At 37.7% G+C, this 22604-nt stretch overlaps 1 protein-coding gene and 1 long non-coding RNA gene across 14 annotated transcripts in view; both read right to left on the reverse strand.

Annotated features, from left to right (window-relative positions):
• Positions 1–1698: 1698 nt before the first annotated feature.
• Positions 1699–5167, reverse strand: LOC143750223 (uncharacterized). Its single transcript, XR_013207130.1, has 2 exons — positions 5137–5167; positions 1699–3314 (listed from the first exon to the last, which is right to left on the reverse strand). It is a non-coding gene; the product is annotated as an uncharacterized LOC143750223 (long non-coding RNA).
• A 261-nt stretch (positions 5168–5428) lies between these two features.
• Positions 5429–22604, reverse strand: part of strbp (spermatid perinuclear RNA binding protein) — a 149193-nt gene continuing 132017 nt past the window's right edge. For 7 of the 13 annotated variants that reach the window (XM_077243133.1, XM_077243129.1, XM_077243131.1 and 4 more), the window contains exons 14-19: positions 19756–19905; positions 17894–18028; positions 16404–16544; positions 16003–16135; positions 14361–14411; positions 9686–10172 (exon numbers count right to left, since the gene is read on the reverse strand). In XM_077243133.1, the coding sequence (XP_077099248.1) occupies positions 10096–10172; positions 14361–14411; positions 16003–16135; positions 16404–16544; positions 17894–18028; positions 19756–19905 (687 nt within the window). In that variant the 3' untranslated portion in view covers positions 9686–10095. Of the gene's footprint in view, positions 7707–9685; positions 10173–14360; positions 14412–16002; positions 16136–16403; positions 16545–17893; positions 18029–19755; positions 19906–22604 lie in introns of those variants that run through there. The other 6 variants (XM_077243124.1, XM_077243126.1, XM_077243125.1 and 3 more) reach the window with 4 other exon arrangements.

Below are 22604 nucleotides of genomic sequence, written 5' to 3' on the forward strand. Positions count from 1 at the left end.
TCCCCGGCATGTTCTATCCACACTGATCCCATCTCAAGTGTGGGTTACCAGAGACTGACAAGACTAACCCTTTCAAACCCTATGGACCCACACATGTATCACACAGACATCCCAAACTCCTTAAATGATCCAGGCAAGTTATTGGGCTACAGTCTGTCGTTGCCAAAGACCTAAAACATCACTGATGTCATCTGATCTCATGGAATTTCATACACTCCGTCAGCGTGATTTATGGGACTGTTTGCTCTCCTTGCTGGACATGATTTGTATGGATTTGCATTCTTCAGATCGCTTATTTCACCCTTGCTGCAAGGCAGAAGCTTGTCGCCCTGCTCATATTACAGACCCATCAATGTTAAAGTGCACACTTTACACAACTAATCTCAGACTAGGTGCATCAATTATAAGATCATTCCCATCCCAGACAATTATTATCCCCCCAGAATTAGGCCCTGTCCCAAACGGCACACTTCATATGCACTTACGGTCTTGTGGACTTACAATGGCTGCCACGTGCGCGTGTCTATTAACTCCACAAGACCGCAGGGTGTCCCGTTTGTCATTTTAGGTTTCATAAGGGTGCTCACGAGCGCCCCCTTTGCGGTCGATATGCGCCCTCGATGCGCACTTTTGCCTGGCTTCTCCCCGACAGTCAAAGCAGTTACATCACGAAAGTGGGGACTTGTAGGAAGATCGCAAGTGTTTAGGGTACAATTTGGGACAGGGCCTTACAAGTCATGGCCTTACAACATGAATGAATTCTTGTAATTTTTGTGCAATGATTTACACAGAATGGAAAGAGAAGGGACCTGTCCCAAATTGCACACCAAACCCTCATTGTCTTCCAAATCCACACTTTCATGAAGTAATGCTGCTTTGCCTGTAAGTCTGGGCAGAAGTGCCTGCAGTGCTTCAGGTGTGATTGGGGTGGAGCTGAACCCTGCAGGACAGCAGCGGCGTCCCAATTCAGAGGCTGTATTCTTTAAAGGACACATACGAAGGCTGATTGTGTCACAGCGGCGTGACGGAGGTTGTCCCAAATCAAAGGCTCCTTCAAATGCGTCCTTCGTCTCCTGGGTAATGACGGATACAACAGGTGGATCCTTCGCGGCCTCGCTCACCCCAGAATTCATTGCAGAGCCAGTGTTTTTTTTTTTTTTTGGAGAAATTACTAATTAAAACGGACGTGTTTGACCATTGCACTTGTTTTTTGCAGAATCTCGTGCATGAGGCAGTGTTCTGAAAACAGCGCCTTGCTTTCTAGACCTTGCTTTATTTTTTTATTCCACTACCCTGTGTCTCGCATTTTTAAATGCAAAAACACATTCTTTGTATAGCCACTAAGTCCACAAGACCGCGAAATGCACTTGAATTGTGTCAATTGGGACAGGGCCAAGGATGTTTAAGAGTTTGCTCTCCTTTCTCCCTCGCCCTTCTGTCACGCTCTTTCAACTCACAATTTCATTGGCTGTTGCTCATTGGAGACAGTGCACATACCCATCAACTGGTTGGCTAGATTAAAAAAAAACATGAGATTTATTGTAGCATAATCAACCTCTGATCAATAACGGACAAATTTCACCAACTGGGACATCTAGTTAGAAATTCAAAATAGGAAACTGCAACAAGCTTCTGTCTCGTAGAGCACTAGACAAAAAAGACAGAATGGACACAGAACAAAATACACCACACATCAAAAAGTTTTTACATATTTATTTAAAAAAGAAAAGTTTACACTTTATAGAGATTTAGCACTTTCTTTTAAAAGCATAAATTATGGCAAAGAAAGTGACAGACAAACCACTATAGTATTTTCACAACTAATAGTTTATAATTTGATACCACGGCTAGCAAACATCTACTGCTGTCATGTTCAAGCACTGCTCGCTCACAGAAGTTGTGCACAATCACCACTTCACATTATATTGTTATCCTTTATAATATCTCAAATCTAGATAATTTTTTCTTTATATAATGTCAAGTTACATAAAAGTTGTGATATGGATAACTGAGAATCCTGCAGACTGCTTTCATTCGCAGTCTGACTCAGGAGTATTTACAGAATCATGGAAGAGCTCACAAGCAAGGATTTGCCCATGCTCGTAAGTTACAAATTAAAGAAAATAAACGTAAACAATGGGCATAAGACACACACACCCCACCCCCCAAAAAACACACACACAATCACAAGAATATGTTTTATCATGTAGGTAAATAATTAATATCAGTGAGTTTGGATGTGTCTACAAAGATGCAGTTAGCTCTTCTATGAAAGTACATTCTACTACATAAACACATTCCAAACCTAAACATGGCTCTATTGCTGGTTCAGTCTACAGGGACTTCGGCGTCCCGGCTCACGCGTGAACCAGCTCAAATGACGGCCATCCCCATCTGCCCTGCTTCATATGCAGAGGGAGATCGGAGACGAGAAGAAAACATTACCTTCAGCAATTCATTTTGCAAAGCTTGCTCAATCTGAAACCGGATCTATATCTCTGTACTTGCATTGCAAGCTCGCAAATTGAATTTCCAGAATTTCCAGCTTTTCTCAACTTCAGTGCCACACACAAGTCCCTTTCTTTCACGACAGGACAAATATTCCACCACTTAAGTCTGCTCGTATTGATTAAGCACCAACGTTATAAAGTGTCTCTAATCTAATGGTTATCAATCTGTTGCTAAGTGAGAGTACTAAATGAAAAATACCAAATCTAGTCAGTTAATCGTCACTTATCTATTAAATGGAACTAAAATATATGGTGTTTGGACGAAAGATTTTAAATGGTGTATTGGTTCTATCAGAGGCAACAGTCCAATCAACCATTCAGTGCCAATGTTGTGATTTTAATCCAGATTTCTTTATAAATAAAGAGTTTATTGGACAGAGAAAGTGAAGACACTGGGGACTTGAACCTGCATTAATCATGTGAGCTTCAAGATGTCTATAGCACATATATTAACTGCTCCACATGGCTCCGACAAATTAACCAAAGTGTGCTAAAACAGGAGAAGTGGATGGCATATCTGAAAAGTTGCGTTTAACATCTACCTGAGTAGAGCCGATGAAGTGGCGTACAATCTTATGCGTATCTCGGGGCCCCGCCCACGTACGTGACATCATACACGAGTCGGCAAAAGGAATCGGAAATAAACTTTTGATGGCTCCCAAGAAATCAAGCCTGGTTTATTTTAAAAAGATGTTCTCTTGCGGATCTTTTATCGGAATTTCATTCCATACATCACCTCAACAATTAATTTGACAGGAGATGCAGCTGTGCAAATGTCTTCTCCCATCACTCACTATGATAGACCTGTGAGATTCAAATGCAGCTGATGAGCAGAATTATAACCTAAAATGAACTAAAATATGAGTTCTAACATCATATTTATGAAGACCATCTGGCTGTCGGGAAGCAGGCTGGCATGAAGAGAGATATATTTGCACTTCAGGAGAAGGTTTTGATGCTTTTTAAGCACTGCAGAAAAAATGCAGCTACATCTTATGTTTATAAAGACGGACTGGCTGCGTTCACACTGGAAAAAAAAAAAAATTCTGATTTTTTACTCACATCTGACAAATATCGGAATTTGTTGCATACGTGTAGGATAAACAGAAAAATCTGCACGAGATCAGATTTTTCGCATCTGTTCTGAGCCACTTCCAAATGTGGTTTTAAATCAGATACATATCTATCTAAACATGTATATCCGATTCCCCTTGGATTTCCCACAAGGTGACACGTTTGCCAACACAGATAGCTTTTTAATGTTGAATTATGAAACAGATGTGGAGCATAGAAAGGTGCCCCGTGAATTGTATCAATAAAACCGCTTCACTACTGAATATTTGTTTACAACGATATAACTTTGCTGTTTTTGTCATTTTAAACAGCTTCAAACTCAAAATCACTCTCTCTCGTTAATTTATTCAAATTTATTTAAATAAACGTACTCTATCAACGCTTCTTTATTTCACTTCAGAATTCTAGATCTAAGTGAACTGTCATTACCGTTATCTTACCAGTGTATATCTGTTCAGTCAAATTTTGCACCTCAAACCCCCATGACAGCTTTTAACTTATCCATGCTGGAAAGTAATCATACCAACCGACATGAATTATATAAATAAATAACAGAATCTATTTGGGTGGGAGTTAATGTAATTATTTTCTAAAGTGAATGTAAACAGGCAAGAAAATATGGCCACAAAAATCAGATCTGTGCATTAAGCCTTGCAGTGTAAACGCAGCCATATGGCTTTTACGCTGGATTTGTATACTTGGAATAATGAAACATCCCTGCAATGTCTTTATTGACTGAGACAATGTTTTGAAATACGTAATATTCTACAGCACATTTGTGAGTGTGCAAAATCATATCACGAGGTAATCTTGGTTAAAGTCAACATGTAACTACATTCTAAACTCATGTCTGTAAACAACATTATGTATTTTCAAATGAAATAAAAAAAAAAATCTCCTAATTTTTAGGGCCCAAGCACCGATGGTGTGAGCACTCTCTTGGAATTCCTCAGTTTATTCCTGTTTTGAAATTGCAAAGGCGGAATGTTTTACATTGAAAACTGACTGGATTATGAAAATGAGCGTTACATATAAGCGAACCAGTGATTAGAGGAGAGGGGTTAAAAAATAAGAGAGATTGTTGACTTTTATTAAAGTCAACTATTAAAGTTTGATAAAAAAAAAGTTAACTTACAGTGATGAATCAATCGTTCATAATAAGCCAGGGAACGTGTATTAAGAAAGTAAATTGGGCCAATTTTCATTTCATGTTGACTTTATCGTTAATGAGTTTTATGTTTGCAAACTGATTAGACACAAATAACATGGAAGACTTTGAATCGACGTAATGTAAAAATGAACACATTCTTTGCTTCACTTTGTTAGCCCTCTGTTTTACTAACTCAATATAAGGTTAACTGTGTTAACTCCCAGTTGGAAGTCTTTTGAACTGCGTAATGCTGGTGTGGCGTCAGATCGAGGAAAGGGCCTTGTGTGTTTGCCGATCATTCATGAAGCTCAAAGAAAGATAAAGGCCATTTGGTCTTTTGATACGCTTTTCTCTTAAATCTCTATTGCATTTCCAAACAAAACTTACCCATACAAGACTTACCAGCTTTAATTCAAAATGACCGAAGTCTCGTCTGGTTGGGGAACAGAAAAACGAATTTGTTTTCAAAATGTTCCAAAAAGTTAAAAACGAAAAGGAAGAAAGGTTACAATTTATTTTAAGGTGACATTGTTACATTGTCCTTACTCAAATTATGACAAACAAGTATATTTAAACTGTTATGATCAAATGATGCATGTTGTACTATTGCTTTTATTGAACTATACTATAGCCTACTATTATTATTCTACTACTATTCTGTATTGTTTCTGTGATTATATTCCATCTTTTCCTATTTGAGAGCTACACTTTTACACATTCAAACACAACAGCTAAAATATGACTAAATATATGGGGAAATTTATTTAAGGGGACACATTCAATATATACGTGAGCTGGGTTGTGTCCTGTTTTTGTGAAATCCAATTTTTTTTTTTTACTTATACATTTGGGTTTTGGTGAGAAATTGTGACATTCAATCGCTTACTGAAAGCACAGTAAAATAGCAAAACTACTTTGACATACAAACATCAATACATTCCTAGTGATATTGGTTGAATTATCTACTTGTACATGTGAAGCTAACAAGAGAAGGACATTTTTATATAAAAATTACTTTAGTTAACGATAAGCATTCAGAGTACAGTAAAACAATCCTGACGGTAAGATGGTTCTTCAAATAGCTGTAAATCTGAATATAGCACAGCTAATGATATCAAGCTTATTCCCATTTCTGTGCTCTGTGATTGGTACTGTATCTGGGAGTCTTTTGAGAGCTCTTATTAATTAGTTGGCCAACAGTTGCGCTACAACAGACCTGCTGAAGAAAAACGCAAAAAAGTAAAAAGCGACTGCTCGCTGCTGCATTAACCCGAGGCCTGTTTCACATCACGTGTGAGCGGCGATAAAACATGCATTGCGCTTTCACACCCACAGAATTGCAGTACTACTGAGAAAAATAGGGATTTCTGGGTGACTAAATTGAGCATTTCCTTTAATAACAACCATAATGTATTAAACAGCTATCGGGAGTTAGCTACTGAAAATTGCTCTACAGGGAACTGAACCCAAACACAAAGTGTAGCTATAAACTCCTTCGATGATCTGGATTCAGTCAGATTTTCTGAATAGAAACTCCCGTTTGTGTGCCTGTCACTGTATAAAAGCCTTTAATGCAAAATATTGTGTTACTAAATAGGTTTAAAGCACATTTTCAGCATGTTTTCTGCAAGAACAGGCAGAGCACAGAAACTTGCAGCTACGCTTCTGCTATGATTGTGCAGGCAATGTGAATGCTGTAACATGGCCACTGAAATGTGTCCAAATATGTGCCTTTTGTATGCAGTGTGAAACAGGCCTGAGAAGTACGAATGACAAAATGAATGGAAAGGCGAATGAAGGGCCACCTATGCCGTGTTAAAGAGTCACCTGTGCTTTTGCAGGGAGGAGTGAGTGAGTGAGTGAGTGACCGGGTCACACTAGCTGCCCCTCATACCGTGATGACGTGTACGAGTATGCACCCCATACGTCAACGGCCAGAAAGAGTAAACCAATCTGCCGTCGGATGTGCTTTAGAAAGACCTGTGTATTCGCCTGTGAGGTGTGGGTGTAGGCGGCACGGTGGCCAGATGTTTGGAGGACGACCTCTTAACCCAACCAGAACGCCAGACTTTGGTCGACTGAGCAAAAACACGCGCACGCGCGCAGATCTGACGAAAAGACACGGCAAAGCCGCTCGAGTCGGAGAGAAGGAAGCATCACTAATCTACTATAGGTAGATTAAGAAAAGGGCTTTCATATTGCATTTTCACAAGAATAATTTACTAGATTAAATTGCTTAGCATATATGTATACTGTATATATAAAACTGGAAGAAAGTTATATCCTAGTATAATGGTTACATATCACTCTCCACTTCTAAAATAATTAATACCAAGAATATGTATGTATGTGTGTGTGTGTGTGTGTGTATATATATATATATATATATATATATATATATATATATATATACACATACACCCACACACACACACATATATATACACTGCATATAAATATACATAAGTACATCGGTATATCTACACATATATATTTATAGTGCCATAGACCATACATATATATGCATGTATTTATAATATAGCCACACATACACATGTGGTGAATATACAATGAAAATGACTATATTGCAATGCCAAGTTTGAGTAAGACTCAACCGAACATTCACATCTCAAGTAAGCTTAAAGCCCAAAAGAGTTCAAGTGTATTGCTATATAAGGAGGAACCGAGGTCCCTGGCCGGTTTTCGGGACGAGCATGTCAAATAGAGTATTGCTTTTGTAAGAGTGGTGCATTTTTGGATCCTTAGATTGGGTTTGGATGGGTTTGTGAATGAAGTTTGGACCGTCTCTGTGCGGTGGAGACAGCCTGGTCATGCCTGGAGTGGTACGACAGTTTAGAGCCACACAACCTGATGGTTCTAGAAGTCAGAGAAGAGATCTTGAGGACCCAAGTGAATAAAAAAAGGAGCGATGGTCCGCGGCTGGTAAAAGGGATTGTCAATGAAAAGACCACCTACAGTGAGGACAAGAGCAGAGAGAGCTGCGATTAATGATGCGGCACGGCAGGAGGCAGCGGTATATATATATATATACATTCTGATGGCAGGAGGGAAATGGGGTTAGGGTGTGCCACAGGGGTGGATACTAGGGTCTCTGCTCTTTCGGGCTGTACGTGGGGTTTTCATTGCACTGGGAGCGTCTCAGGTTAATAAAAAAGACATCAACAACTTAAGCTGCACGGTTAACTTTCCAACAAAACGGAAAAAAAACTTGGAGCTCATTCCTTTGATAGAAGGCAGAGGAAATGTGAAACGTATGTGGCACCTCTGAGGTTTCCATACAGATGTAGTTAGTACATAACTCTGACAAATCAGATCTGGTGTGATTTTGGAGAGAGTATAGTACAATGACTGCTATCACTACCAAAGAGGACGGGCCATTGGTTCTGAGTGGACACTTGAGGATGACCATGACGAATGGGAGGGATCTGTTTACAATGAATGGGAATACAGTGACCACTCATTTAACCATGGAGATGGAGTTCCTCTTTGGTAAGTGATGATCATGACTCAGCCATAAGCCAGCACAAGCATTGATCCAGATGATCCAACGAGAACCATGTTTCATGAACGTTAAATCCAGAACGTTTGAAGAAACAGGGACTAGCGTCTTTGCTCTCAATGTGCAGAAGCCAATGTTATATTTCAGGTGTGCGGCATCGTCTGTAGCTCAAAGGGTCAGGAACAGGGTTATTACAGATAACTGAAACCATTTTTGTAAAAAGTTCATGAATAAAATTCAATATAAAAAATAAATCAAATAAAAATGGCAAAAACAAACTAAATAATCATGAAAAAAAAACATTAAAAATATGAAACAACACTATCTCAATGATACTAAAATAGCAGTGGTTAGGAAAGACCCCCCGAGCAAAGTGAGCGCACGTGAACCTCAATGTGAATTCGCTTGTGCTGGCCTTTGGAGGAGTATGAAATAACATCTCACACACAATAAAACACTCACCAATAAGTCAAAACAAAAAAGGACAAAAAGACATTTCAGTAGCATGTCTCCATGGATCCCTTGTTGCTGCTTTCGATTCTCCGCTGTAAGGCTGTGACTGGAGGCTCCGGTGTGTGTCCATGTGAGGGGCCGTGTTTGAGCAGTGTGTGTAATGTGCGTCTTTGTATGGTTCAATACTACTAACTGTTCAGACAACATCTAGAGCCTGATCAACCAAAACTTCTGTGAGGAGACCGCAACGTAATGTTTAATGACTATGAATGGAATAATCAGCTTCATACAGTAACTAGCTCAAGACAGGGTCACCATTCATTCATTGGGACAGCAGAAGGGGTCAGGTCAGCATGAAAGGGTTCAAAGGCCATCTTAACATGCCCAAAAAAGCTACAGGCTGCAGGCTGATATTCTTAAACGTCCAACGTTTTAAAACAAGCTCTGTCTGGAAACACAAGCTGCTAGAATGAAATAAAAAGTAATGTTCCAGGTTCAATACAGATGTCAATTATCACACTCATCCCTCAGTTTGTAAAAACGAATCGTGTGCACGATGTACTTGATGGAAGTCTATTGCACTGGAATTTTTTATATTAAAATACATAACATTAAAATATAGCTTTAACATTATACATGTTAACAGTCAATGCTTTGATTTAGTCTAACAAAACCAAATGAAAAAACTAAAACACAACAAAATAACTTCAGAATAAACTTACATAAACTCCATTTTAGTCCAACAAAACCAAACAAACTGAGGGACAAATCAAACCTTTTTTCTATGGTCATCAACAGAATGTGAAGATGCTGTCCATAGAGCACAAGTCGCATTGAACCTGGAACATGCCTTAAAACTTCTTTAAGTATCTGAAAACTACACCAAATGTTCATTGAGAGCTGCTAAAACTGCTATAGAGGAATATATGACTGCTACACGAGTAACTAAAGAGGTTTGAAATATACAACAGTCAGTGCTTGGCAGTTGATGAAGATAAAGGTTTATTTGTAAGCAGTAGTTTGAATTAGATCTATACATCTTAAGCACAGCTCCTGATATCCGTACATAGAGTAAGCCTGTCATGACAGCCTATTCTCATTCTACAAGAAAAACCATGATAACAAAAGAGGCTGATATAATTTAAAATGTCCAAGAATGAGGTAACAATTCACAGTACAAATCCTTCCGGTTTTCCATCTGAAGAACATAAAACCTGTATTTGTTTAAAACCAGAAGACAAATGTGATAATGATCAAATAAAAAGCTCTTTACAAATATACTCTCATAGCTGTCCCTGCGTGAGATCGGGATGTGCTCTCTGACCTTCCCTTCTCGCGTACATTTATGCGGTGTGTCTGTGTGTGTGTTTGTAAGGTAGGCTCCTGAGCTAAAAGAAAGAGTAGTGGGGGACGGGGTAGGCGGGCACTTTCATGATGGGCAACAGAAGCATTCTCTTGGGCAAACCTAGAGAGAAAATGAAAAGAGCACTCCACATAAGTCCAGGACAAAATAAAAGACCTGAGGGTGTTTTGTTTTAAATGAAGCTAGAGCCAATTCTGTCTCATTCTAGCATGGGGATATGAACCCAAGAGAGGGGAGGAGAAGAGTGAGGTCAGGTGAAGAGAGAGGGCAGAAATCAAGCATTCGTTCAGATAGGAGATGACACACATGTACCTGCTGGCTAATGTCATGTGATATGATATACACATACAGTTGACCTGCTAAACCACATGGTATATTCAGTCATCTTATGAAAAATGGCTCTTGATTAGGGCTGGGCGATATACTGTAGATAAAATAAAATCTAACAGCTCCGGATCTTTCATTTGATTGGTTGATATTTCAACAACTTGTCGCTGATATTTTGTACATTGTATGATGGTGTAATAATTTCAATATTTTCCAGCCTTTACGCATTTGCTCGGAAAGTATGCTTTTTCTAAGTCCCCATGAATTTAACCAAACCATCACCAATTTCGGCATTGTATAAATCAAACAATAAAAGTGAAATTATAGGTAAAAAAATTTATGGTATGTTTTCCACCAAATTAACACACTAAATTAAAGGAATAATACTTATCTTTATAATTTTGCTTTATTTACAATGTACAAATCTAACAAACAATAATATACAGTGACATTTTAGTTAAAAATAATTAAGTTGAGTTTTTCTGCTTTCCACAAACTTAAAATAAATAAATAAAATAGTATATATTTTTTTATTTTAATTCATAGTGTATAAATCTGACAAAAAATATTCAAGGTATGTTTTCCACGAAATTAACACATTAAAATTAATTTTAAAAATTGTATTCACAGTGTATAAATCAAACAATAAAATACAGTAAAATTTTAGTGGAATAAGTCTTGTTTTATTCATTAAAAAAAAAGAACTGTTTTCCGGAGACAAGTTTAAGATTTTTTTCCGAAAGGTTTAAATCCGAGACACTAATAAAAATATCTGTCTTTATCACTATTGCATTAAGCTGCGACATTCAGTACATATAAGCGGTTTAGTTTACTAGCATACTCTTGAAGAAATGTAAAAACAGCACAATGCCATTGTGATATTGAATATTTATGGACGTTATTAAGTATGGACATGAATATATCACCCAGCCTTAGTTCTAACAACTAGACAGAACTATCTAATTGAAAGCAATAAAGTTAAAAGTGATGTCTGAACCATATATTTGAATTGTGGGTCGGGACACAAGGAGGATTACAGGAGTGATTTGCTGGCTGGCGCTCTTATGTGGAGTGTTCATTCTGTGCCGTGTGTGTATGTGTGTGTGTGTGTGTGTGTGTGTGTGGGAATAGAACTGTAGTCGTAGTCTCACAGTCGTTCCCATTTAGAAATCCCAAAGCAGCAACAGGAGGAAGAGGGTTGGACAGCGCAAGATGACTGGTGAGAATTACTGCATGCACACAGCTCTCAGGCACCAAACCAGAGAGACGTCAAAGAGAGGGGCGCACTGTTCTCTTACAGCACAATACCAGGTTTCACCTTCCACCTAAAGGAACAGTCTTTATGTGGCAGGCAGAGACCAGGCCGCTGGGAGCAACCTCATACCCACCCCCCTCATCCTGCGAAGAATGAACACACAAACCCTCCAAATTCAGCCCTCGTTCCCGCTGAGCCCACCTCACCTAGTCCCCCCTGCACATAAGGCTCATTCAAAGCATCTTCATCTGGGCCTGACCGGAGAGGCGCTTGCAAATCTCTACAGGAGTCGTGCCGCACATCTGTTTAATGTGTGCGCATTCCTCTATTTGTGCGTTTAGAAGTTGCAGTGCGATTGGGCGTCCCGGAGCGGTGTGTTTGCGTGGAGTATAACGGAATAAACTATGAAAAACTGTGTCAAAACTCAGCAGCAATTTCAGACAGTTATGACAATGGCGCTTGATGAATATTAAACATAAAACGGCAGTTATTCGAGGTCAGTCAAATTATTAACTGAAACTAAAACCATTAAAGACATTTTTTTTTCTTAATAGAAATAAAGCTAAAAAAACTAAAAAAACACACATATATATATATATATATATATATATATATATATATATATATATATTCAATGAAAAACTTTTAAACTTGCTTTTAAAAAACTACTACTAAAACAAAACAAATATAAAGCTGAATGGAAATATTGTTTAAACTAATAAAAATGACAAAAGCACATAACAAAATTACTAAACTTTAAAGGAATTAAAAATAAAAGCTAATTTAAAACATCAATAAATATACTGCATAAATAATACAAATTAACTCCGTTCTGAATGTGCCTTCTCTACTGTATAGCAGTACAGTATGTCCGAAATCGCTCTATAAAAACAGAGGCTGAAACACTGCTGAGATTTTGTAGTGTACATCTGATGAACACTTAACTATCCCAAGAGGCCCTACACTTTTCTTATCATTCTCTAGTCTAGTATGTACAGGCAGGTGGACTGAGGATGTGGGTTATACTGTACTACTAAAAGATTATACTGTGTTTACAAGCATATTAACTGGGGATGCCAATTTAGAAAGTTGATTTAATGTGATTAATTATTAAAAGTATTACATGATCAATTTAAAGGGATAGTTCACTCAAAAATTTTAATTCTCTGACCATTTACTCACCCTCAAGCCGTCTTCAGATAAACACAAACAAGATTTCTGAGAGTCCATATAACGCCTGCTGCTCGGTTGATGCATGAAAAACCACACACAGCAATCGTGACCGTAATCCATACAACCCAAGTGGATGAAACAATAACTTCTGAAGCCAAATGATTGGTGTGTGTAAAAAATAACATATTAAGTGTACATTTGTATTCCGGTCTACTGTCATACGAGCGTTCATGAGAGGGACAATGTGACATACATGCTTTGTGAAGTTCACACGAGAAAATGTGGTCCTCCGTGCTTCCATGTTACTTCTCACGTGAACTTCAAAACACATTAAAGTCACGACACAATGTCCCTCTCATGAACGCTCATACCAAATGCAATGATTTACAGAAAGTAAAAAATATAACTTTATTTTTTTACACCTATCGTTTTGGCTTCATTGAGTCTTTCACTGGGGTCATATGGATTATAGACTGCGGCAGCCTTTCATTATATGGACTCACAGAGATGGAGGATGGCATGAGGGTTGAGTAAATGATGAGAATTGTCATTTTTAGGTGAAATATCTCTTTTAATATTATAAACATGCCCCCTGACCTGTACAGAAATTAAATAAGGGATTTTGCTAATGGAGCGATTCAAGCACATAGTAAAGGGCTGTTCACACCTAGGATGAAAACTATGTGTACTATAATTAAATTTTTTTTTTTTTTACTAATTCCATGAAAACAGTCAAGTCCCCAACTATAACAATTTTGTTGGAATCACTTTCAGAATAATTTTTCCCCCATTGTCAGCCAATCAGAATCCATCCGACTCTAAAGAGCTCAAGCATTTAAAGTGGACGCTAATATAGTTTATGTTAAATCATTCTTGGTGCGAACATGCTTTTAGATGGCGCAGAGTTGAACTATTAAAGTTATTTAATGGTGTCTTAAAGGGATAGTTCCCCCAAAAAATATCAGAATTTTTTTTATCTCTACTATGTAGGACAATGGATTCCAATGTTGTTTTTTGGAACCCGCTGACTTTAATTGTTTAAAGGGATTGTGTGATTATATGAGGGTGAATAGATGACAACATTTTCATATTTGGGTGAACTATCCCTTATTTGCCAGCTAGTCGAGGTACTAGTCTTCAAACTAAGCTTAGCGTGATCTCTCCTCTCAGGCCATCATGCCCAGCGGCTGCTTTGAATGGTGTAACTGTGTGCTGTAGACAGTAGCACTACGCTGACGCTTCGAGAGCCGACCAGAGTCAGGAGAAACGGGCCAAGCGTCGAGCAGGCAGACTAGACGAGCAAAGTCACACTCAGGCCAGGTGCAGCAAGTCTTGCTCCAACCACAATTAAGAACCAAAAGGTTATGGTTCAGTTCCATCGTCCAGGGAGTCGTTTCTCTACGGGATTCTTTGTGGACGTGATTTCGGGGGTTTGAAAGCCCAATTGGAGAGCTGAACGGGGGAGTAAGTGGGTGCAGATTTGGACCCTAGACCCTGACTGGAGGAAGGGAGGATGGGAAGGAAGGGGTACGTACCGTATGCAGGAGTGGCGGCCGCAGCACTGTACCCGTATGGGGCTCCAAAGCCTGTGAGAACACGGTATTCATGACGGAAGGGAAGTGAGTGTTAAGACTCCTTCACAATCTTACTGACATGAGTCATGTGAAAGAGACTTTCTGAATACTATTATATAAACTAAAAATTGATTATACATAAATACATCTACTCATAAACAAGCAAATATGGATGCAAACAATGTTGTGACAAAATAACATGTTAAAAACAACAAGAGTTGGTGTTCTCATCAAAAAAGCTTATTGACCAGATCATTTTTAAAGTTATTGAAGCAATTGATTAAAACTGTTGAATATATTTTTCATCATTCCCTAAAAATGTTCAGATAATGAAGGAAATACAACAACAACAAAAAACTTCTGTATATTGTTTGGAGATTAGAGAGCCAGAATATTATCAGTTCCATGTCAGCGAAATTAAAGATTTTTAATAGTATCGGTCAATCGTAGGGATGTACCTGAAGCCGAATAGTATGTTTGGAAATGAAATGATGCAATGGAGCCTCTAAAGGGACATGGTGATGGAAAAAAATACAAGATGGGGGGAAAAAATATATTCCAATGATTTTGCGTTCTCTTGCAATTATATGGCTGTGTAATTATATTGTATATAATTCGTGGGCATCATGGATAGCTATCAATATGCAGGGTATTGAAATCGCTTCTAAATGCACGCTCGGTTTTTACTTTCACTTAACTTTCATGATTACGCGTACACTCTGTGTATAGGGAGCAGTGGCACTGACCGCACATTATACAAGAGAAGATATAACACTCATGATCAATAACACTCATGATCTGTTGCGCATCAAATCTTCCACCATCGTCCTGTCAGTCATTCTCCTTACCCTCTTAACATGATCAGTGAAATCTGACCATCGCAGCAAACCTAACCATGTCCCTTTAGGGGCTCCGTAGAATGCGTTACTCATTTTTCGAATTCGGATTTAGGCTTCGGGGCGCATTCCTAGTCAATAGCATTTAAAACAATTGATTTTAGTTTTCAGTGTATTAACCAAAATAGTACAAAAATTTGTTTCAGCCATTTACTGTTCAAAAGTTCGGGGTCTGTAAAAAAATATTGTGTCTTACCAAGGCTGCATTGAATTGATAAAAAAAAAGTAAATAATTAAAACAGTAACACTGTGAAATATTATTACAACTTAAGAATTTGAGCACCAAATAAGCATTTTATCAATATTGGAAACATTATGCTACTTAACATTTTTGAGGAAACCAGGATACAGTGATTTTTTCAGGATACTTTGACTTCATATATATTATACTTTTTTCGAATATAAAGTTCAAAAGAACAGCATTTATTTGAAATAGAAATCTTTTGTAACATAATTTATCTTTACTATCACTTTTGATCAATTTAAAGAATCTTTGCAGAATTATAATTATTAATTAATATCAATTGTATTAATCTATTTTTTTTTTTAAATCTTACTGACTCCAAACTTTTGAACGATGGTTATATGTAAATTGGGACTTCTTTTATAGAAATGTATTTTTGCATGCAATTTTACATGCGTCAAAAAGTCAACTTGAAGTAAACAGGCTTTGAGTCACTATAGAAAGACTGTCATCAAACACACACCTGGCGTGACGTATCCCGGTGCGGCTGCAGCGCTGACAAAAGCTCCTCGCGTGAGAGTGGGTCTTCCTCGTCCTCGTGCAGCCTGGACCGCGGCGGCAGACACAGCAGCAGCTGCAGCTAATGCCCCTTTACTCTACAACACACACACACACACACACAGCCTTTAATGAGCACTGAGAATCTACAATAGTGCCACAGTGTTTTATGTGTAAGGTTGCCACAGATTGATTTCTGGAGAAAAATGATGACTTAGTCTACAGGTCCCAGTTTCATCCACGATATTTTTAATCACAGAATATCTAATCCAGCAGTCATGAATCCCCAGGCACTGACCCCGTTATTGGAGAGACACTCTAAATCTGGACATTATTGGTCACTAATGGAAGCAACCGACGACCTACCGGAGGGATTATTTTCTTCTTCTTGTTTCCAGCAGCATTAGGCCCGGAGAAGAGTTTCTCTAGAGCTGCGAGGGCAGCGCTGGCTTTGGCTACTTTCTTATTGGGCCCTGCGCCGCGGAACTTCTGCCCGTCGACTTCCACCTGCCAACGAGAGCACGGGATGAGAAATTACATCATACATTAGCCATCAATGACTGAAATTTGAGATGATGTGTATGATAAGATGCTTTCTTTATAGAGGTTGATCGATATTGGATTTTGCGGATATGATGACAATGTTTTCAAAGAAAGGCAAGAAAAAGATTGTTGTGCTGATACTAGTAAAATCCATATATTAATCCATAATATTATTGTGTTATATAATGTTCTTAGTCTTTCCTGTAACGGGTCGGCCCTGAGAGAGGCTGCAAGAGTTTACTTTGAGTAAACCAGAAAAGTTTATTTTGTAAATAAAATACTAAAATATCCAGAAAAAAAATACTGTATGCATAATACTTTAAGACTTTTAATTATAAACAAGCCTAAAATACACTGGGACACTTATTTTGAAATGTCTATGCGTCACTGCTCCCGGCTCATTCAAAAAGATAAGAGAGATAAGCACTCTTACAGCCACCTACAAAACATTAAAATATTAACACCATAATCATTTTCAGAATTCATCAATAGCAGATCATAAGGAATCACTTAGCATACAAATTTTGACTTTGAAACTCACATCACTCACAATTAAATTAGAGCCTTTTGAAGTTTAATTATCACATTAAACCATATTGCGATTTCTGTTTTCCGTCCCCAAATTTGCATCAAGACCTCTTGAAATTATAATTAAGACTTTTGTTATACAAAGACCTTTTTATACTTTTGTTAAAGTCACCATAAAATCAAAATTGAGCATTCTTATTTTTTATGGAATATTTATTATAAATGATTACATATGCACATCATTATTTTAATTCATGTAATCTTTTATTAAAATAACGACATATTTTCTCTGATGATGTGTTTACTGGAGCGAGGGTGGGGTAACCTGTAACTCACATGATATCCACCAATGGCAAACCACAACCATCCAATCAATTACCCATGGACTAAAGCAAGTCCCGCCCTACATTCGTTCTTGTAAGAAAAGCTGTTTCACTCGGTTCTTCTTGCAACTTCCGTTTCATGGCGACTTTAAGACTTTTTAAAGGATCCGTGTAACTCTGTCTTTATGAAGAAAGTGTGAATGATGCTTGTTAGTGCAAAAGTCAATGCCACAATGCTATTGGATTCTGACACCCCTAGAAATGTCTTGGGTACCTCCTTAAGACATTTATTGTGCATGTTATAGTCCAACAACTGAAACAAATATTAAAATCTGGGCAAGAAGTTTGTTCAAACCCTCACTCCAAATATGACTAATGATAATAGAGGTAATGCTTGTTTTAGCAAACATCACAAATAAATAGTATTGTATTGTCGAACAGAGATGTGTGTTTGAGGCCCACCTCCATGACGAAGCGTTTGTCGTGACTCCCTCCGCTCTCCGAGATGAGCTCGTACTTCAGCCCGCGACGTTTCTCATTTAGTTCCATGACCGGGTTCTTCCCGCTAGCCGTCAAAATAGGACCCTGAGTTCGCACCTAGACGCAGAACATGTTATTGAACTGAATCAACAGACTTGAGCTATGAATAATGATACATGTTGTCCTCTGTAGAGCTGCTTTAGAGTGGAAATCGTGTTTCAGAATCAAAGAACTTAGTAACATTAAAGGGGACATATCATGCTAAATCCACTTTTTTAGCCCGTAAATGTATTTTGATGTATATTTGGAGTGTTTATAAGTACAGAAAAGTTGAAATTAGTCTCTTCAGGTACTTCGTTGATATCTTTATATTCTGTTTTGGTCATATTTTCCAACCTATTCCGATTTTTCTGTTATCTATGACGTTTTTTGACCTATTACGTCACAGTATTTGCAGCGAAACTGCCAAATAAGGACATTGACTCCAGGCCTAACACTTCGAGCAATCCGCCATTTTTATTTCTCGCTGCGATTTTGTAGTCCAAGCTCAAGGATGCTGAAGTTAAGAGAGGGTAGATACAAATGTTCGATTGTTGGATGTAGTGACCCACACGCTTCATTACACCATCTCCCAGCATCAGAAACTCTTCCAAGTGCCTGGTTGAGTTTTATTTATCAAGGAAATGTACCCACATCTCTGGGTAAAGTCATTTTTGTGTGCGCGAAGCACTTCAAGGACACCTGCTTCTGCAAGCCTCCGCCAGTAACGTTATATAGAAGGATTAGTCGACAGACTTCATCTGATTGAGGGGTCAATTCCTTCTATCTTTGGAGACGACGAACAGAGCACTTCGGTAAGCTGTAAATAACGTTAATAAAAATAAAGTACTTTACTTTCTCAAAACACACGGAGGTCATGGTTTAGCAGTACCTTTGTCTTTCTTTTTATTTTTGTTTTTAAATACACGTCTGCAGTATTAATGTTGTTGAGTTTCATCATGACAATGGTCATTTAGCTGCTGTATTTTCTAATGCTTTTCTAAACGTACCATATTATCAATACATATTTTTAGTGGTAAGATTAGGCCGTAGTCATTTGTCTTGTTAGTGTGCTTGTTTTAACAAGAGAAATAATCGACTTTCACTTTATTTAGAGGGCTAAAACAAAACATGCGGTATTGTAGTATTGGGCATGGATGGAGAAGTTACTGTAAATCCAGTAACATACCATTGCAATACATCCATCTGAAGACGTTGTTCTGCAGGTTCGTCGTCTTCATTTTCAACTCGCTCCGGGTCCGGCTCTGGCTCGAACATGTAAGGCTTGATTGACAAGTCTTCAGTTGTTGACATTTTGTTAACGTGTGAATAAAAAGGTTCTGTGCCGCTAAATAATCGTATATCTCTAATCAAACTACAAAAATGGCCGAACGGGGTTGAGTTGAACCGAGTGTCACCTCTGCGAGCTGGAGAGGGGGCGGGGTATGAAGTGTCTCATTTACATTTAAAGAGACCGCACCAAAACGAGTTGCTCTCAGACGCACACCAGAAAAGGGGTAGAAAAGGGGCCTGTGGAGCTATAATAATGAGGAATTCAGACCCAAGCATTGCAGTTCCGCTTTATATAGACCACAAATGTATGATTTATATGTAAAAACGAACGATTTAAAAGCATGATATGTACCCTTTAATACTGTTATATTCTTGTTTAGGACTGTGAAGCTGCATTAAAACAATCAAATTGTTTATAAGCACTCTCAAAATAAATGTGACTTGACTAGAACAGTAAAAATCTTTAATAAACGCTTGATTAAATGTGGAGTTTGCAGTTTTTGTGCTAGTACCTCCAATGTGTTGGAGTTGTCTGAGTGTGACGTGTTATTGCTTGAGTGAGTGGACGATTCGCTCTTGCCCTCCCCGTCTGACTTCTCATCTGCACTCATGGAGTCCAGGTCTGTGTCGAAGCCTGTGGGGTAACCCATCGCCTGTAGCACCTACACCACACGTCCACGAAACACATCATCACACAACAGATCTAGCATGGAGGTCCAACAGGACATAATGACAGAGTTATATTTTAGTAAGTTGTCATTTATTACTCGCTTATAGGTAGGGTTGCATCAGCCTTCCTTAACTTAAACTGGAACATAAAGTCCACACTTAGAGACTTAGTACTGCAAGTACTAGTTTGTAACTAACTCTGTACTTTAATAGGTTGCACCATTTGTTCTCAAGGCAGACTGTAGCCGTTTATACACTGTAAAAAATGATTTTGTTGTTAATAAAACAGATTATTGGAGTATGTTTTTAAGGACAATACTATTTCAGTATATGTGTGTTTAAAGGATTAAAGTCTTTCAGATAAAACAAAGGCTTATTGATTTAATTCAGTCAATTCAATTTTATTCTAACCATTACGCCTTGTTGGAGGCTTACGTAAATATATTGTTTATACGTAGATTTACATTTCAACAAAGTTGTAACTTACGCATAGCTGGTGTAACTGGCCCCAGAAGACAATAACCCAAGACTGTCATGGACTACTTTTATGGTGCATTAAGAACATTGTGGAAACACCAATAGTTTTGCAGTAACACAAGCATGACTAAATTACATTCTGCAACTTTCAATTAAGGCTGTGGCTATGCAACATCAGTCCTCGTTTTACTTAAAGTTTGAATCGAAAATTACACAATGATCCAAAAAAGTAAAGCTTTAAAGTCTATCGTTTTGGAGGTTTTGTTATGAAAGTATCACAAAATGATGAGACATGCTGGGAAAGATCAGTTTATCTTTTTTGGCCATCATCAGCATGAGCAGTGGAATCAAAGGAAGACCGTTTCTTGGATACTGAGGTCATTATTGAAAGAGAAATCACCACCATGAATAGACTGCTTGTATAAAAATAAAAAAAGTCACAAAGCTGAGCTGCAGATCCCTGCAAATTAAGATGGATGTTTAACCAAACAAAATCCTGATTAATTAAAGAAATATACACAAAATATACTATACATATACTGCACAATATATAAGTACAATATCAGTTGTCAGCCAAAAATATATATTGAAAATACTGATGAATACTGATAAATTAAAACTCTAATTATATATACACTACCATTCAAAAGTTTGGGGTCGGTTATTTATTTTTTTCTTTTATCTCTCGTATGCTCTTAGTTTCTTATGTTCACCAAGGCAGTATTTATTTTTTGATGAGACGTACAGTAAACATAGTAATATGAAATATTACAACTTAAAATAACTGTTTTCTATTTTAATATATTTTAAAATTAGTTTTTTCCTGTGATAGCAGAGCTGAATTTTCACCAGTCAATACTTCAGAAGATTGATGAATAGAGAAAGAACAGCTTTTTTGAAAAATTAACATTTTGTAACATTGTCACTTGATCGCTTGTACTGCTATTGATAGCCCATATCACACAGTTAGGGTGAATGTATGCTTTAAGTGTGTTTACACAGGGTAAAGGATATCATAAGAGCGCCAGGGTTCATTTGTCAGTCTGACCCAAATTGGGGCTGCTGGTACTGTTAATGGCTGCGCTCACACGAAGAGGATTAGTGTGGTTTTACGATCCAGAGCCTTTGTTCACAAGCACTCTGGGATTACATAGATTTGAGCCCTTTTTGCATCCTGGGAATCACTGGTGTGAGTGTGTGGGAACAAGCTTTACTGGTCTTCCTGAAGAGAGGCACACATACTTGTAGCTGTAACCTTCTATACAGTGACGGGTCATCTATTCCGCTGACAGATGGATTTAACCACGGTCATGCGATCGAGTATACATCTAATAAGAGCTTAACACTAGCACAACAACTGTTGACCTGATCACACTGGAAAAAGTGTAATATATGAATATTGTAATGGAACAATTAATCGAAATGAAACTGACATATGGCATAGAGCAATTATAAAATCGCAAATGCTGTGATTCAATTAATTAAATATGTGTTTTGTGTTTCAGAATGAAGCACGCCACTGTGTTCATTTACACATAAGCAGCTCATGATCCATGTGTTTTCAGCGGCTCTGAGCCGCTCGGTTCACAGTAAATGTTGCTCCACACAAACTCCAGGTCTGCATGTGATGAGTTTGGGTCACTCATATAAATAAAAGCTCAATGGTTTGACATTTGAAAAATAAGAAAATGAGATAGAAATATTTACTGTAAAATAAAAATATAATTATTTTATGTTATTTTACTTAAATATGTATTGTTTCATATTTTTATTGAGCAATAATATTAATAATAATTATTATTATGATTTTATAGTCATACATAATTTCAAAATGGCAAAACTGTGCAGCCCTACAAACAAGCACAGCAAACCGGAGCTTTAAAAAAAGTCCTGAATTTAACACCTGGAAACTCTGAAAAATACGTAATATGGATGTAAATTGGGTTTTAAACAGCATTTAATGCTGACTTTAAACCTTTTGTGCATGCACACAGAAAAACAAACAAACAAGGTTTGCATTTTTATCTGATTATTAAATTAGTTAAATCGGAAAAAAAAATCAACAGATCGATAAAAAAACAATTGTAGCACTAATTATTATTAAACCTTTTAGCCACATTTATTCAATGAGAGCGCAGAACATGTAGAGGGAAAAATGGGTCTACCAGATCAGCAAAGTAGGCAACCCAGGCTTGAACTTGCGTCGCCCGTATCA

Source organism: Siphateles boraxobius, unplaced genomic scaffold (assembly GCF_051911475.1).
Source record: "Siphateles boraxobius isolate OS27281-9 unplaced genomic scaffold, OSU_SipBor_1 25, whole genome shotgun sequence".
Classification (NCBI taxonomy): domain Eukaryota; kingdom Metazoa; phylum Chordata; class Actinopteri; order Cypriniformes; family Leuciscidae; genus Siphateles; species Siphateles boraxobius.